Genomic DNA, 19,524 nt, shown 5'->3' on the forward strand with positions numbered 1-19,524 from the left:
AGCCTTTGCATGGGTTTATTCATGCAACACTAAGTAATTATTTGTTACCCTGTTCCACAAAACCAGTCATAAGGGTCAATCTCAATTTTGAGATTTAATAAATAAGCTTAAGAATAAATAAGCTTTCCATTGATGTATGGTTTGTTAGGATAGGACAATATTTGGGTGAGATGCAACTATTTGAAAATCTGAGGGTGCAAAAAAATCTAAATATTGAGAAAATCATCTTTAAAGTTGTCCAAATGAAGTTCTTAGCAATGCATAATACTAATCAAAAAGTAAGTTTTGATATATTTACAGTAGGTAATTTACTAAATATCTTCATGGAACGTGATCTTTATTTAATATCCTAATGATTTTTGGCATAAAAGAAAAATCGCTGATTTGACCTATACAATGTATTGTTGACTATTGCCACAAATATACCCCAGCGACTTAAGACTGGATTTGTGCTCCAGGGTCACATCTGACGTTTTAATAGTGGTTCATTTAGGTAGGTAATGGGGAAAATACAACTACAATGCAATTAAATAGTGCATCTAAATGTAGTTTTTGACTATAAATGGGGTACAGGAAAAATGTGTATACATTTCTAAATATAAAATTAATAAAACATTGTTAAATGTATTTGTATCGTAAAACAAAATTTTGTTTTCTGTACTTAATAAATTCATTGCATCATTTAAAACTAATTATTATTTCAAATTTTAGTGGTTCGTAAAAATTTAGTAAAAGTACTTTATTGGGGACAAATACTACAATACAATTAAATAGTGTAATACAGGTGAAATATTACTCATTTGCATCTAAATTTAGTTGTTGAAACTATAAATGGGGTGGAGAAAAAATGTCTATAAAATTCTAAATATAGAATCAATATATAACATTAAATATTGTTGCATGAGTTCTTTGTATCTTAAAATTTGCTTTTTTTCACTACTTTATACATAACTACACTTAGTTTTAAAGGGGTTATATGATGCTGTTTAAAAGAACATTATTTGGTGTAATGAAATGTGTTTAAGGTTAAAAAAAACATTTTCCACATACTGTACATTATTGTTTCTCCTCTATGCCCCGCCTTCTGAAACGCGTCGATTTTTACAAAGCTCATCGATATGAACAGCGAGGTGTGCTGTGATTGGCCGAATGCCTCAAGCGTGTGACGGAAATGTTACGCCCCTTACCATATTGTTGATGCCGTGTCCCGGCCGGAGCGACCAGACAAAAACATTAAAACCCATTATAAACGAGGCATTCGTTGCATCCAGTGGGGACCAGAGCATGTGAGCGGAGCGGAGCGTGAGCGGAGCGGGGAGCGGAGTGGTAATATTTCCTTAAGAGCGCAGAGCGTCTTTCTGAAGATTCCGCTCCGCTCGCTCAAAACGCTCAGCACCGCTCGCTCAACCCAGAATGCCGTTTGGTGATTTGCTTGTTCGAGATCGAGAATAGTAGAGCAGTTATGGAGTTCAGATATTGTTTCAACGAAGTTGCAAGCCTGTTTCCTCTCAATGTGGAGAAGTCTGCCTACGGTGAAATCATGTGAGCCTTCAAGTGCGAAAATAATTATCATGGTGCATAAAGCAGAAACAAGAGCGTCGCAGACAATTTCACACCCTGTTTCTAGAGTGCACTGCTGATACAAACACTACCAAACAGTTTTGTAATTTGAATATTGCATTTATTTAAATACATTAAAATTTGCAATGTAACAAAACTATTGGCATATGAAATTCAAACACCATTTAAATGAACGAAACATGGCTCACTTCATTTTCTGTGGCTAGTGCGTCTCGCACACACTAGTCTGTTTTATCTCCTTCCCCGGCCGACACTATTCACAGACTACTTACAATATGAGTGCCCAATACAAATGAGGTAAGAAAGTGGTTTGACTTTTACAGATCATGCAGAACACATGCCTAAAAAGCAACAAAAAAAGTTTGAGAAAAAAAAAAAAAAGTACATAGAGTGTGCATAAAAAATGAAAACAAACAAAAAAAAGAAAGACACAGCTTTGAATCTTTGGTTACAAAGTAGGTTGAACAACTTCACAGTTTTTTTGTCTTTTCAATCCCCTTCCCGACCCCAAAAACCTACGAGACATCAGGGCAATATGGCAACTGACTTCATTTTCCAACATCCTACAAGCTTTCTTCATCAGGGTAGACCATTGAGGATTCAGTTTAGATCTTCGCCCACAAACCTGTACAAACTTGTCACGCTCTTTTTATCTTTACACTATACACAATGTATATTCACACCAGGTTCACATTCTTAATCCACAGAGAAACGCCGCTGTTAGTGTTTAAACTCTACCCACTGCTACTCGGTCACGGTTTACGCTTACATTGACGATCGATACTGTAAGACTGCCACTCGCTGTCGGATCGACGGGTTCTGTGACATTGTTCCTCTGGGAAAATAGCAGCCCTATAATAAATAACAAAGAATACAATTGAATTGACGGGTGAATCGAAATCACACTAAATACGGTGGCTCTGAAAATAGACTTCTCGCTTCGAAAACTGCAATGCTAAAAAATACACCTCTTTCATGGCTGGATTCTCTTTATTAAAAAAATAACTCTTCACAATTTGTCCAGCTGGTCCGGGGCGGGGCGAAGGGGCGACCGTGGTCCGAGGGAGCGAGATGGGTTTCTGCTGCTGCGGTGATGCACAGGCTTCAGGCGGAGGTGACGCTAGGCTGCGGCTGTCGTGGCAGGGAGTCTGCGCTCTGGTTGGAGTCCAGCTGAAGGTAAGGCTGAGGCTGGGCTTGGCCCGGGACGGGAGCGCTGGAGCTGGATTGGACGGTGAGCTGAGAGAGCTGATCGTTGTTGGCTAGAGACTTGAGCACTGCGTTCTCTCGCTCCAGCACAGAGTTCCTCTCGTAGAGCTCCTTGATATGCTCCTTCAACACCTCCACCTCCTCCCGCACAGCATACATCAGATGGCTTTTCACTAAATCCTGCGTCACGGTGCCAAAACATGACATCATTTCAGAAAACGGTACATCAGAACCAACATTTGCCTAGCTCATTTGTTTGAACTATTACATTCTTAAAAATAAAGGTGCTTAAAAGGTTCTTCACGGCGATGCCATAGAAGAACCATTCAGTCAAAGGTTCTTTAAAGAACCATCTCTTTCTCACCTTTTTAGAATCTGAAGAACCTTCTTTCGCCACAAAGAACCTTTTGTGAAACTGAAAGGTTCTTCAGATGTTAAAGGTTCTTTATGGAACCATTTAGACTAGTGGTCGACCGATATATCGGCCGATATATGACATTTTTCAAATATCGGCCGATAAGTTTTTCTGTTTGGCAGATGCGTTCGAGGCGGGACTTTTATTTTGACTGTGCTGAGAGCGGCAGCGCCTGAGCACGCAGTGCTCACATTCTCCCTCTTGTTCGCTGTCGTCGTTAACAGTTCTGTCTAATAAGGATAGAAGTCTGTCTAATAATCCGATAGAACAGTTAAACAAAGGAATTAAAATGTATACAAAAAGTATCATAACGATTGCTTTTATATTATTAGTAATAGAAAGGCAAACATTATAATACTTTCTCGTTTGCCGTCAGCATTCAGCAAATACGCATTTACATTATTTAAACAAATCTTTGAATGACTAATGAAAATTTTATTTCACAAACCTTGCAAACTTAGTCGAATCCACTTGTAAGATCTTGTGAAGTGTGCATGTGACCTTCATGATTGCGTGTTCTTTGCATGACTTTCGGTCCGTGCAAAATGAATGCTTTAAACATTTAATTTGTGATTTCAAATTATGCTGCGCTTTATGCATTTGCCCACTGTCATATTCATGTCATTTTCACTGTGTGCTGTATGTAAAATGAGTGTTACCTTGGCTTTATTTGAAAAAATATGATTCTCAATGCACACAAACTTCCCAGAATACTGAGTGCTCTGTTGGTTACAGTTTACTTCCTTTTTAATTATATTTTTATTAAATATTTATTTATTTGTGAAAAATACTTTGTCATCTAAAGTATAAGTATGTTTACTCTACAAATAAATTTTTTAATCCATTTTCAAATTTCTTAAATATTAAGTAAAATAAATACAATTATATCGGCTTTATATCGGCCACCCTGCTTTACAAGATATCGGCAGTCAAAAAACCAATATCGGTCGACCCCTAATTTAGACCAAAAAAGGTTCATCTATGGCATCGTGAAGCACCTTTATTTTTAAGTGTACACACTGTCGTGCATGATTCTGCGGAACAAAATCCAAATCTGGTTTCTTACTAACTTTGAGATGCTGGTTTTAAACCTAGCACCTGTTTTCCTCCAGCATGTCATGTTTTTCTCAAAATATGCATTTTGTAGCATTTTCGCTGACGACAGCCGTTTTTAAGGTGAAGTCGTCTTGTATTATCCCTTGATCAATAGAAACACTGCCACAAATACATAATTCCCATCTTCCGCTGAGCCAGATTATAAGGATTTGTTCAATTCTCAGCAGATTTTCAAAGGTATGAATGATTCTGAAGACATTATTTTATGCCTCATCCTGAATTTAATGTTAGAATTATGGTCAGTGAAAATGCAAACATGATCCAGATAATTTCTGCTACATCTGTGGGTTCTATAACAGAATATTACAGATTTTGTGAAAAAATGCTTTTTAAAAATGTTTTTCGACATTGAGTATTTGAACATTTTTCCAATATTTTTCAGATTGTACATTATACATTTTGAATTCTTTGTCATTAAAATTTTTTAAACTTGACATTAAAGCATTAGTCATTAAAGCTGATACATATATTTAATTTGAAAAATCTTTTTTACATTTTTTGCAGGGCTGGGATGCACGGCTGTGTTGTTTAAATTTTAAAATAAAAAATATATGTATATATAAAATAATAAATAGAAAATAAAGAGTATATAAATACATAAAATGAAAAACTTACCATTGCTTGTTCTATTTTATTATCAATGGCAACCACACTAGCTCCAGAGGCACTGCAATTAGAAAAAAAAAATCGGTTGCTTACAAATACATCATATCCATTTTGCAGAAGTGTAAAACCTGCACATTAAAGAAAAAACAAGCAGCACTGTTTCTGTTGCTGATTCTTTCTCCAAACTTCCTTTGAGTATGTTATGCTGTGGCACACACACACACACACATCCATTCAAAAGTGTCTGGGGTCAGGAAGATTTTTTTTAAATTATAAAAAAATGTATTGAGAGAGAAAAAAAAATAAAAATGTAGGACTCCACAAAGCTAGGACTCAAACTCGGGACGCCCGAAGCGTTATATGTCAGCACGCTGCCCACGAGACAGCAAATGATGACACTGATTTAGAGACATTCTGTACTTCTCCCTACAATTTACTTGCACAGGAAAAGCAGATAAGCATCAACCATAATAGGTCCATTTAAGAGGAAATGCATTTAGCCCAAAATCACACTGACACAATTTGGGAGACTAAATTGCTCTCCAAGTTGTTGTACTGCTATCCTTCACAAGCAGACCCACGTACACATGCATACATAACTGCTGAAGAGTTATACAGTCTCATAAAGGTCAAGAAGTTCAAAAGTGACAAAAAAGTTCAGCTTCAGGCCACACAACCATGTACAAAGAGTGTGTGTGCTCTTTAATATCCACACAATAGCAGCGACAGGCATCTCATCTCATCCTCTATAATGCCACAGAGTCAAAATACTGACCAAAGACTATTTTAAACAGGATCTTTGCACCCAAGGAAACAGCATGTTGGGGAACTGGTTCGACTGACAAATTAGATCCAGTCTTGCAACATATCCAAGACCACAGCAATGGCAGCTGATAACCTCGAGCAAAGGTATTTAAAGGCAGGCTTGTCCATGCAAACAAAGGATCGCTTGTCTAACTTGTCTCGTTATTTAAAAACAAAATGCTGTGAGGTGAGAATGTAAGTTTATTGTCAAGAAATAGAGCTGACTCAGAAGAGAGATCACATCGTAGTGCCACAAAGTAAAAAAAAATGTTTGTAATAATTTTATATATATATATAACATATATATATATATAATTTACTTTATTCTGTAAATATTAAGCCGCAAAAGTTGATTTAAATATGAATCCTGCATGTTCTGCTGGTCTCTGTTAATGAATGGCGCAGACGCACGGTTTCATTTACTACACACATACTGAAGCGCGCGTGACACTCGCGGTGATTTCAGCGTCTGCTGTCTCACTAAATGAGGACGTAAACACATGAACAACATCTCCAGAACTGCTCTGAGAGTCACTTCATGAGCATTTTAGTATTTGATTTGAGTAAAACTAGCGTCATATCACATACACAAAACTGTAAAGGTATTCACGGCAACTCTTCAAAATAAAAGTCCGGTTTGATTTGAAGACATTGTGCCTATAACTATTTTTCAGTAGAATGTACATAGCCTACTACTACTAATACTACTACTAAAATGAAACAAACATTATTTAAGGAATAATCACACAAAACATTTCTTTAATGTTTTAATTTTAATAGTAAATCCCCTGTGTTTGCCAAAAAATCTTGTTTGCTTAATTTTCAATAAATAAAGATAAATGATAAATTAATGTTTTATGCCTTCATTTGATAAGAAAAAAATAAATAAAAGAAAATAATATTAAAAAAAAATCACAAGGCTACTTTAAGAAAAACACAATGAATAAATTAAGTTGTTTTATGCATTTAAATAATTAGACATGCTAAAACACAGAATTTGGTAACAATAAAAAATATAAATAATATGGTGAGAAAAAATAAAACATTTCATAGGGCCCTAAACATGTAATTTAAAAAAATTTAAAATGTATGTGAAAATGTGTAAGTTTCATGATTTTAATTAGACATGCTTTTTAATGAATAAAATTTAATTGAACTATTAAAAAGTAGGGATGCACGATATATCGGCCACCATATCGGTATCGGCCCATATCGGCTCATTTTTTCTGTTATCGGTATCGGCCTGATAAGAAAATTTGGCCGATATCTTAAAGCCGATAAATAATGCATTATTTCCTTCAGAGACACTTCAGATGCGCGCTGTTCGTTTGCAGCCTTTTGTGCAATTGTACATTGTAATATTGTGTTTATTTGATGTATATCTGATTTATCTCATATAGAATGCGTTTGGTTAAGTTAAAAGAGCGCTTCAGTTTACCGGTGATCGTCTTTAGCTCAGCGCACGCAGCTCAAACAGCAGTGCACAACATTAATAACTATGATTGGGAATGTTGTGTATATAACATTCTAATGAGAACATTATTATAATAAAACGTTGTGAATTCTTTGGGTTTAGTTGCCGTGTTTCAGCGCGTTGTTATGGGAAGAGCGCATCCACAACAGGATCACACATTCTGACTATAGCATGCAATAACTGCGTCATTTGTCATTTCATATATAAGTTGTAATATTATGTTTATGTTGTATTAATATTAATCTCAGGATGCATTTCCTTGAGTTAAATAAGCTGCCAGCAAAACGCTTCAGTTTACCGTGTTCATTCAGCTCTTCAGCTTCAGCTTGAGCTGCAGCTCAATGGCTGCTATTTAAAACAGTGGTATTAATTTGTTACTTTTTCAAAATCATTGATATATTATTAATAACAACAACCACTTGTATTTTTCTCTTATTATTTTCATCAACAATATGGTTTAGTAATTAAAATCATTTAATTATTGTCCGTGCAGAGGCTATTCCGTTTTATTGATCTATGGCGCATTCATTTTGATTCTTTACATGTGTAATGATGTCCAGTGACTTGTTTGCATTATTTATGCATTATTTTATTTATTTGTAAGACTTTTTTATGACTAAATTTGGTAATGGGAGAGTAAAAATATTTTTAAAACGTACACCGTTCAAACTAGGCTGCTTATGTTGAAGTGTTTGGGATGTGGCTTTTAATGATGAGACCTTTTTTGTAATCAGGCTCTCAAAAAGTATATAACAATTTGGATATAGATTTATCGGCCAACATATCGGTTATCGGCTTTCAAAAATAAAGAATAATCGGTTATCGGTATCGGCCAAAATTTTCATATCGGTGCATCCCTATTAAAAAGGAGTCGATAAATATTAAAACAGAAAAAAACTGAATCCAGAAAAATTAAAACAGAATTTAGGAACCTATTTAGGCCCTAACTATCCCTCAGCCTTGCCGCGCCCCCCAGTTTGGGAACCACTGCTTTATTCTTTTAAATGGATACATTAATCGTGTTTATTATATATTTTTTTATTAAAGTGGAAATCAGTTTACTAAATAATGTAAACTTGACTGACTGCTTCACTTCCACTTTAAAGGGATATTTGTGTTGTTTATTATTTATTATTATTTATACTATTTATAATTTTTGTGCAATTACTTGCCTGTCAGTTGAGTTTGTGGCAAAACATTTTGCAGTGTTTACATGTTGTTTATTACTGCATAAAATTTATTAAAATAGATACATTTTAATTTTAAGTACAAGTTGATTTCAAAATGCACCTACATTTTTTGCATTTTGTGTTTTTCAGTTGAATAAAAGACCATTTTTCCCTATATATTTCATCATTGAGGAATTCTTTTTAAAAAAAGTCTTAAAATCTCGTCTCGTCTCATTCTCGTGAACCCAGTCTCGTGTCTCGTCTCGTGGGATAAGTGTCTCGTCATACCCCTAGTACTTACGTTATCCAAAACGTTCCCAAGGATTTGTAAATCCAGAGAAATTCCCATTTTAAATAATGACTCGTCCCTGTTCCTCCCTAGTCTTTGTCGCCATTAATGGCATAATATCCCCACTATCCTTGGTTTCCCCTCATAGAAACTAGAAAAAAATGCTGCTGTAGTTAAACTAAATCCAGTTGCGAATAAAATGAAAATGAAATGAAGTGTTTAAATGTAGATTTTTTTTACGCGTTTTAACAGTGTTGCGCATTATAACCAATCACACATGAGTCTGTTGAGTTTATGAACAATGGCCAATCAGAGGCGTTCAGATTAGTCGTCATCATCACCAGATGAGTTTTTTGTTCACCGCACACGTTCTGACTGAACTCTGCTCCCACGCGAATTCTCTCATCATAAACAAAGTGCAGATGTACGTATGATGTAAGAGATTCATTCATCAAACAGTTTATAGACGGCTTTACTGACTGAAGTTTTTTTGAGAGTGCTTAAACTCGCGCTAGACTGAAGTCAGTCATGACCTTTGACAAAGTAAATGTTCTTTGCTCGCTTTCTCTGCATAATTTATTCACTGTTTGAATAACTGTGGAAGGCACAGGTAATAAAAAATAATTCATTACTTCATCCGTGAACACGATTCGTGAACTCCATACATAAAACGACATCTCCCGTCATTCCTCTTTTCTTTATCCACCTTTTCTTCAACGCGGAAGCAAGCCTATGGGTGAGACTTCCGGTTCATTAGCCGCTATAGGGAAATAACGAGAAGAATAACAACGTGCAGTAAACGGTAAAACTGTTTGCACTACAAAACAGTGTGTTCATAATTAAAGGTGGGGTAAGCGATTTCTGGTAGCCAATGTTGACATTTGAAATCACCAAAACAAACACGCCCCTAGCCCAAAAGGGTCTCGTCCCTATTTTGATAGCTCCGCCCCACACATACGTACGCAACCCAGGCAACGATTAGTTCTGTGAAAAAGCAAAACCAATGTTACGCCGTTTCTACACCAGACACGAGTGATGCGGCGCGACAAAATACTATAGAACTCATTATAATCAGTGATGCAGTCTACACCATAGATATATATATACATATCTATGGTCTACACTGGATGTGGCACGACACGATAAATCCCCAAAACCGCTGCTGCGTTCCATTTATGACGTATTGACACAAATTTCAAATGAGTGTACTAGACAGACTTTAGCTGTTGCGGCGCAGACACGGTGTTACTCGCCTAACGAGAAGAAACAAAGCAACCTCGGCGTCCGATCGCAGGCCTCTGCTCCTTGAATTCTCTCCAGCGCTAGAAAGCTGATCCGATATTTACACGGGGCCTACTTCTTGCCTTAAGCCTTCTTTTGTTCCGCAGACGTTTTCCTCTTGTTTTTTTATCTGCCATCTCTATCTTTCTGTCGCTCAGCTCTGCTAATGTCCGTCCTGTGCACTGAACGCTCTCTCCGCCACATCATGAGTAGACACGCCCCTTACTGCTGATTGGCTACAAGTTTGTTTTACTAGTTGGCCTGAATAATTTTTTTTTTAAGCGTTTTTGAAAAATCTCTTACCCCACCTTTAAAATAATACATTAAAATAATATGGTAAGATACACCAATTTTCAATATCAAGCAGCAAAAGGAGCGGTTCTGTACAGCTAAAAATAGCTGGACGCAGATGAGACCGGAAGCTAGACCCACAGAATTTACAAATGGCCGCGCCCATTTTAACGGCAAGAAAAAGGTGGATATCAAGCTTTGCTTTTGTTATGGTTTTGAAAATGCGACCGAAAACTAGCGGCGAAAACTTACATATTGTGCCTTTAAATCAGTAGCACTTTATTTTACAGTCCTGTTCTACATTATTATAGCAATTAAAATAGCTGGGTAATAACTAGGTACTAACCCTGAACCTACACTTAACCCATGTAGTTACTTTATACAACCCGTTATTTCTTGGGTAAGTATACTGTAAGAACACAAACTGTAAAATAAAGTGTAACCCTTATGTATAAAGGGTTACACTTTATTTTAAAGTGAACAAAGTGGGCAGACACTGTAACACTCTGCTGCATAAAACGCTCCGTTAATTAATTGCGTTAGTGAAAAAGCAATGTTTTTGAAACATGATTCAGTATCACATTTTAGCCCACATTCATCAATATTGCAATTTGCGTATGAGCACCGTGTTATGTTTGCGCTGAGCTCCACTGCAAAAAGCACCGTTTAAGCCTCAAGCCATGCCTGGCCCATGCAGCACACTTCAACCGTCATTTGCCTTCACACCAGGGGCCATCCCATTACTGTACCTATCACAGGTCATCTTTGAGTCCTTCAGCCTACTGCCAGACTGGAAGGCTTGGAAGAAAGCTGTGGAGGGATTCCTGCACTCCATCCAGCAGAAAGAGAGAAACAGAAAAGGTTACGTGAGAAACGAAAAGTACAGGCCAAAGAGGAAATCAAAAGCGTGTTTATTTATTAGTCTGCTTAGTCTGTAGTGTTTAAAAAAAAAAAAAACAACAGTTTAGGTAAACCAGGCAATATATAAGATATTCACTATATATATTTGCAATGTTTTCGCTGATGCAAATTAGGCAACGGCATGATTATTACTATGTTTTTAATTCACTTTTGTGACCATTAAGTTTCATGACCATGCCAGAATCAGATTATTTATAGATACATTTTTAAATGCATATCATTAAATATGCATACCAATATTTTCTTTATACAGTGTATAAATAAACTACTGTTAAAAAGTTCAGATTTTTTTATGTTTTTGAAAGATGTTTTTCTGGTAAGTCAGTAAGATTTTTTTTAAAGGCAGAATTTTGCTCCAATGTGAAAGGATGTGATCCGAGCAGATAAACGCTCCGCGTGGCGCGCTTCAAATGACTAGTGCTCTTTCGTTCCTCCTTTGCCACATAAATTATTATTATATCGAACTCTTGTTATCGTTTATTGAGGAAATTTATATCGTGCGATATTTATCATTATCGATTTATCGCCCCGCCATAGGCCAAAATACAACTATTTGAAAATCTGGAATCTGAGGGTGAAAAAAAATCATAATATTGAGAAAATCACCTTTAAAATTGTCCAAATGAAGTTCTTTACAATTCATATTACTAATCAAAAATTAGGTTTTAATATATTTACTGTAGGAAATTTACAAAATATCTTCATGGAACATGATCTGTACTTAATATCCTATTGATTTTTGGCATAAAAGAAAAATCGATAATTTTGACCCATTTTGTGGTCCAAGGTCACATATGCTGAGTCCATTAAGTATTTTCTATTATTGTGTCTTCACTGTCACTTTGATCAATGTATTGCATCCTTGATTAATTAAAGTATTCATTTATTAAAAAAAATGTTTTTAACTTGACCAAAACTTTTGAACAATGCTTTATATTATTAGATTTTCTCTTTTACTTTAATTTTCACAGTATACATTTTGAAAAAAATTGCGACAATGCTCATTTTAAAGCTATTTTAGAACAAACAATCAAAAGACTGAAAAGCACAGAAGTACAGATCATTTTTATCTAAATAACCCAGTCATAGGTAAACAACACAGCGTGTATTCTAATTTCAAAAAATCTCACTGACATTTAAAGATATGAATTATGACCCCAAGCATCTAAATAAAGATTGGTCAGTTGCAAAAAGCTGAAAAATCACTGAAGTTTTTGTTATAAAGTCTCGACGAGGTAGGCGACCACAAGCGGTTACCATTACCTTAATTTCCCCCAAATACCAGGACCTTTCCTTAAAGGAAAAGGACAGAATGTACTATATCGGGATGGGAGGCAGGAGGAGACCCTCCTCTCCTTTCTATATAGGAATGGGAGGGGACAGGAGTAGATTTACCGCATGTGTGAATATCTGGACTCTGAGCAAACAGCTTTTCCTAGAATCCGTGGAACACTGGCTGCTCTCCGTTGGGGGCCGAGACCCCACAACCACACGCCTCCAAAGGGCTATTTTCCTTCTTACCATGCATGTAACCTCACGGGGACGGCAGATTATATCTGGATCCAATAAACATCAGTATTATTGCTTTAGAAAGCACTCGATAGCTACTACAGCTACGTGTTGCGACAAATATGCGTTTTCTGCAGATTCCAAACGTATGGATGATGTTACACATGAGCTAGCTGGATCGGATTGTAAAACCACGAGCCAATGAAAAACATTATCAAAATAAGATAACCATAACAGCGGTTAACACCATAACAGTGGGTTTCCAGAAAATATTATTATTTTATCACTAAGGTCATATTTATAACTCTGAAGTGGATCAAAGCAAATTGATTTGTCATAAAAACATGGTTTGAAGTAGAATTAAGATAAGGTGGGAATCATTATGCAAACAACCCAAAGGGACGGATCCAACAAAAAGACTGTTTTAACACCTTATTTGTAAATTATACTGCAATCTAAAGCACAACGTATACTTTCTGTATATGTATGCAAAGTTATGCATGCAGTGCAACTCGTATAACACTAAAAAGTTATAATAATCAGTGTCTGTCCGATACAAATCTTTTTTTGTCAGATAGGGTATCAGTTAGATGGGACAGATTCACATCCTATACTGTGTGTCATTGTTGTTGTTAATGTTAAGCAGGGCCGCACAATATATCGAAATATGCAATATGGCTTAGTGCAATTGTAAAATCGTACAGGCGGTGATTTAATGAAATTAATATATGCTTTACTGGTTTTAGAGTGAAGCGCAGCATTAACACACATGCACTTCATGACACAGTGTTTCCGTGTCTGACAGCTTGCTTCATTTACTGTGAATCGAGCCCCTTTGAGACACTGATATCATGGGCTGTACGCCTGTAAATGAACACAGTGCCGAGCTTCACTCTGAAAATGGTATTTGACGACAGCCCACCAAAATTAAAACTATATGATTTACTTTTGAAAACGAAGAAATTAAGGCGTAATTAATATTACTTTAATTTCAAAGTAAAATAAAATTATTGTTTTACATACAATATATTTTTGTTGAATATTTGTATTTCATAAAAATCACAAAAATTATTATTATTTTTATAGTCATTGAATTGGTCAAAAACAAAGGGAATTTGGCCTACCAAAACTCAAATTTGTGAAATGGTTGATGAAAGAGGTTTGAGATGGTTCTTTTTAATCTTCAGAGTAAAAATTACTTTTGAAAAAAAAAAAATATATATATAAAATAACAAAAAAAAAAAAAAGTTTTGGTACTCAGGATTTTCAGAAACTCCCCAACAAAATCACCCCACTAAATGTGCGCGTGACCTGTGCTGGCAAAATGAGTCGCAATAAGCAAATTTACAAAAATAAGTTGACAAAATGATGTATGATTTGTTGGAATCAACCAAAAAAATGACTGAGCTACACCCATTTGAAATCGATAGAGTCAGCAAAGTCAGCTTTGAGAAAAGTACCTAGCAACATTGCATCTTCTCCTCCACTGCTTTTCTTAATAAGAGAACTACTTTATTAATAATCACAATATAGCGATTTTTATTTTACCTTTGTTATTAAAAATTAGAACAAAGATGCAAGTAAACAGTAGAACAAATATATATAAGAAAAAAATTGTGCATTACTTTTTTTCATCTTATATCTAAACCGAAGCAAGAAAGAAAACAAACAGACTAATAAAATGTAAAAATCACTTTAGTGCATTCTAGGGTTGTGCCGATAGACGATAGTATCGTGTATCGACGATAGACAGAGATATCACCTGTGGCTGATGCCTTTGACGATAGCAAGACGATTATTATTATTATCAGGCTAGTAATACTATCTAATTAATATTAGGGCTTATTTGTTGCATTAGGCATAGATTCCTTTTTCCACGTTTTTACAATATTGCGCGTTCTAACCAATCACATACGATTATGCTGAGCTTATGAATGCAATGGCCAATCAGAGGCGTTCAGATGAGTCGTCACTGAAACAGTAGAGTTCTGTTGTTCAGCGCGCGCTGACTGAATTCTGACTCGCAAATTCTCTCATTATAAACAACAGTGCAGATGTATGTGCGCTGTAAGTATAAGAGATTTATTCATCATATAGTGTATATTCACTGAGTTTAACGGGAGTGCTTTTAAAGTGCATAAACTCGAGCTAGACTGAGCTTGTGATGATGTTCTTTGGTAATGTAAATGGTCTTTGCTCGTTTTCTGTAGCTGCTTTTTGAATAACTGAGGAAATGTAAGCATTATAATTAGTAACTTACGATGTTTCTATTAATTTATCACGTTAAATACAAATTCAGACATATTAAAAACAGGCTGCTTTTAGCCTTACGCTGGAGTTGGTTCACTTTGTTGGTTCGCATGTATCGGCGATCTCACAAGCTGACGATAGGACGATATGAAAATGGAGCATATCGCCCAACACTAGTGCATTCATTACAAATAAGCTGATTATTAAAACTACAAAAGGAGTTCAATGGAGAGCAGAGAGTGGTGAGGGGAAGCACCAGTCATCAAGAAGTTTATATATAACTCAGGGTTGTTGCAGTATCAGTATCGTTATGGGATGGGGAAAAATGAAAAAGTGGTATTGATCCATCCCAACAAAAAATATCAAATTTACTCAATTTGTGTGCACTGTGTATTTTTTATGCTTATTGTGATCTCAGCTTAGCGACAAACTCTATTGGAATCAATGAGTGCACTTCACATTAGGAGTGCTATTTGCATGATAGGCTACATGGGGTTCCTGCCAACGCAGAGCGTTCCAAATCAGTCACTTACGAGTGTCAAATAAATTCCATGTTTAAAAATGTAGTGCGACTGCCGCTTGCACAACACGAAAGCAGCAGCTTTTATTCTTAAGACAAAAGTGAGATCGGAAAGATCATGACAACACAGGACTCTACATGAGCGAAGGCCTACAGAAGTTCCCCCACAGGAAGTACCAGAAAAGTGTGTTCTGAATACTCTGACAGCTCGTGTACTGCTTTACCGTCAGCGGTGTTGAGAGAAGCGTGTTTTAAAAGAAAGAGTGAATGCTTGCCAAATACAAAGACGCTGTCAGGTATGAGAGCCACGAGAGGCATTAGAGAGAGAGAGAGAGAGAGAGAGAGAAAGATGGACAGATTGGGTGAGAAGGTACATTCTGACCTGCACTGCTGTTGAGAGATTGAGATGCATGAATCAAATGTATGACACTTCACTGCATGACACTTACATAAGACTAGTAAAACAATTGTTTTAAATCAAGAAACAAAACTAAGCTAGTCCTGAAAGCTGAAGATAATGTCAGCTTAAGGCTTTAACCTTTTAAAGCTAATCTTCATCTTCTATTGGTTAGGCTTACATAACTGGAGATCTGTCAGGGGATGTTATATGCCAACATACACCATTAAATCTCTAAAAAGGGCAAAAACAGAAGCGGTTATGCATTCTAACCAGCAGATGGGGCAAAATCTGATCTCATGTTGCACAAAGAGCTAATTCATCTGAAACACTTTCAGATGTTAAACTCATAATCTTAAGACTTACAATGTCAAAAAACATCACATATGGGACAAAGTAATTATTAACTTACTCTACAGGACTTGGACCTGGGTCTGTGTTGTGAATGACTGTGTGATGCAATCAGTGTTTTGTTGGTTGAGCTCATTGGGTGGATTTCACGTCATATTTCACACCAAATCAAAACAAACCAAAAAATGTCCCGTTCAAAAAACCATTAAGATGCTTGCATTGTGACATTTGAATAGATATTAAGCACAATTTACCCCCTGGCGTTCTCATTACCAAATCACAGCAATGTTCATTTTTTTTAAAAAGGAAGAAAAAAAACATTACAGTAATTTACTGCATTGGGGCAAATGCATACATTAATCCTATAATAATGGGAATGGCAAAAAAGAAAACCTCTTTTACTGCAATGAGAATTGGTAGCAAGAAATGCATTTAACGGTCATGGAGTTGTCATGTCACAATGGAAAAATACTAATGGTTTTAAAAAAAATACTACCATTCAAGTTTGAGGTCAGTATGAGTTTTTAATGTTTTTGAGTAAAGTCTCTTCTGTTTACCATGGCTGCACTTATTTGATCAAAAATACAGTAAAAACAGTATTGTTGTAAAATATTATTACAATTTAAAGTAACTTTGTATTTTAATATATTTAAAAAAATAATAATTTATTCCTGTGATCAAAGCTGAATTTTCAGCATCATTACTCCAGTGCCACATGATCCTTCAGAAATCATTCTAATATTTAGTGCTAAAGAAACATTTCTTATTATTATCAATGTTAATATTTTTGTGGAAACATTCCTTTCAGAATTCTTTGATGATTTTATTTATTTTTTTTAAAGCATTTATAAATCAATCTTTTGGTCAATTTAATGTTTTCTTGCTGGATACATTTGTTTTGTTTTGTTTTTAATTATTGACCCCAAACGTTTGAACAGTAGTGCAATTTTTATTTTGATTTACATTTTATTTTGTTTAAAAAAAACAGAATGACGTTTAAACTTATACACATTATTTAAATTATTAAAAAAATTATATCAACAAAAAAGAAAAAAAGCTGCAACAGACATTAATGTACACTTGTACTGATTAAAAATTACAGGTGTGTACCAAAACATCCGCGAGATGTACCAAACCAAATATATAAATAAATCTATCTGCACTGTGCAACAAAATAAACAAAGGAACAACAGTGGCTGCAAGGTGAACCATTTTTAAAGACTTTCATGAAGCTTGTGGGGGAACACAGGAAGATGCATGGCATATTTCAGTAATTCCTGAACAGGAATGCGGTCTTCTTGAGGAAATCACTCAACATGTTATCCGAACAACTGCCTGTCAGATGACCAAGGACACTCATCATAAAGAAGATATAATGTGAAAAACATGTCTTTAGAGTCATAAATGGGGTGTGATGGCTGTCTGTGTCTTTTAAAAGAGCAATAAAGAAAAAAAAATATGTTTTTAACCACGTAGTGAAGCAACCTTTTCTCTAGAAGTGAAAGATAGGGGAAGGTCTACTGTTTACTACATGATAGGCCTTCACTATCACAGGCCCCCACTGCATATCAGCTACAAAAGGTGTCACCAGTGACAAGCGTCTTTACCCCGGGCCGAGCGACTGAATGGCACGTAGGCGGAATTGCACTGAGATCCAGCTCTTGCGTTTACGACCACTGCCTGCTCAATCTACTTCTAACTAGCACCAAGTTAAAGCCACAGAGTCATCTCAAGTCCTGGACAGTTCACCATTTCCTCTTGAGTATGCCAACAAGTTGATATATTGTGTACAACTTGCAACGCTGGAACCGAAAGTCGAGCATCAAAGAGGAAGCCGAGCAGTGACACTTCTCAACTGAAACTGTGTCACCAGATATGCACTGTCGCTTTTCAATCGAGAAAGCATTTTATAGTTACTGCCATTTCTGGCATGCTTGTGACATCCGGAAACAAACAAGAAACATTTTTTGTCTGAATGTTTGTTTTTAGGGTTCTGACAGATTGTCATAGCAGTACATATTAACCATACCTTTTCAAAATACAACCTCACGTCACTTTGCAAACAACTTACACATTTCAAAAATGCGGGGTCAGCAATATTTTTACTTTTTATATGCATTTTTCAGCAAGCATGCATTAAATTGATCAAAAGTGACAAGACATTTACAATGTTAAAATGTTTCAAATAAAAGCTTTTTTTACTTTCCATTTCTGATAGCACAACTGTTTTCACCATTGATTAAAAAAAAAGGTTTCCTGAGCTGTAAATCAGCATATTAGAATGACTTCTGAAGGATCATGTGACACTGAAGACTGGAGTAATGATGCTGAAAATTGTCAAATATATTCAAATAGAAAGCAGTTATTTTAAATTGTAATAATATTTCACAATATTCCGGTTTACTGTATTTTGATCAAATAAATGCAGCCTTGGTGACCATAAGAGACTTTTTTCAAGAACATTTTACGGACCCCAAACTTTTGAACAGTAGTGTATATTAAACTAAATAACCGACTTCATTACCAACAAATAAAATTCATACATAACTAATAAACTTTGGTGGAAATGTAAACAACTTCATACACAGCATCACAAGATATGGCACCTCACCTCACCAGTCAAAAGGTCTAGACAAGTCATTAAATTCGTTTTTAGATTTCATCTTATTTTAACAGCAGGATGCAACTCATGAAGTTGGTTAAGAAAATGAACAGGGCTGCGTTTCCCAAAAGCATCGTAAGCTTAAGTTGATCGTAAAAAGGATCTCACGAATCATCTTAGACTTGCGGACCATTGTATAATATTAATCTAGAAATACAATATTAATCTACCGTATTGACCCGAATATAAGACGATGTTTTTTTCTTGGAAATACATCTGAAAAAACGCGGTCGTCTTATATTCAGGGTCTAGACTTCGACATGTCAATAATACACCCACAACAATAGGTGGCGCCAAATATGCATAAAACGTGTGTGCCATGAAATACGTCATGTAATGCGTGTTGTAAAGATCACGAGTAAAAACAAAAGAAAAAGAAAAGCTTACAGCTGCATGAGTCGTGACTGTCACGTTAGCCTGATGGGACCAAACTCTCTTTGTGATTTTAAAACGTAAGACAGTACCCAGATTTGAAGACTACAATAAGATTTAACTTCTACTGTTAATAAGATTTTGGTAGGCTACTATTAGATGGATAGCCTAAATGTCCTAATTCAGATGGGCTACCCGATTTTTTTTTATGGTATATCAAAAAGTGTATTTTTTTTTTTATGTGATCGTTGGTACATTTTACCAGTTTTTACCATACTTTCAAAACAAAAATTTAAATAGGAAAAATATG

General features: G+C 35.6%; 1 protein-coding gene across 3 annotated transcripts in view; it reads right to left on the reverse strand.

Annotated features, from left to right (window-relative positions):
• Window positions 1-1,659: 1,659 nt before the first annotated feature.
• The window catches only part of LOC107593763 (TSC22 domain family protein 2), a 31,601-nt gene continuing 13,736 nt past the window's right edge, over window positions 1,660-19,524 (reverse strand). Inside the window, exons 2-4 of one of the 3 annotated variants that reach the window (XM_016283628.1) lie at window positions 10,982-11,056; window positions 4,934-4,985; window positions 1,660-2,967 (exon numbers count right to left, since the gene is read on the reverse strand). In XM_016283628.1, coding sequence (XP_016139114.1) covers window positions 2,686-2,967; window positions 4,934-4,985; window positions 10,982-11,056 — 409 coding nt within the window. In that variant the 3' untranslated portion in view covers window positions 1,660-2,685. The remainder of the gene's footprint in view (window positions 2,968-4,933; window positions 4,986-10,981; window positions 11,057-19,524) is intronic. The other 2 variants (XM_016283629.1, XM_016283630.1) reach the window with 2 other exon arrangements.

This window comes from Sinocyclocheilus grahami, unplaced genomic scaffold, assembly GCF_001515645.1.
Source record: "Sinocyclocheilus grahami isolate Dianchi unplaced genomic scaffold, SAMN03320097.WGS_v1.1 scaffold176.1, whole genome shotgun sequence".
Classification (NCBI taxonomy): Eukaryota; Metazoa; Chordata; class Actinopteri; order Cypriniformes; family Cyprinidae; genus Sinocyclocheilus; species Sinocyclocheilus grahami.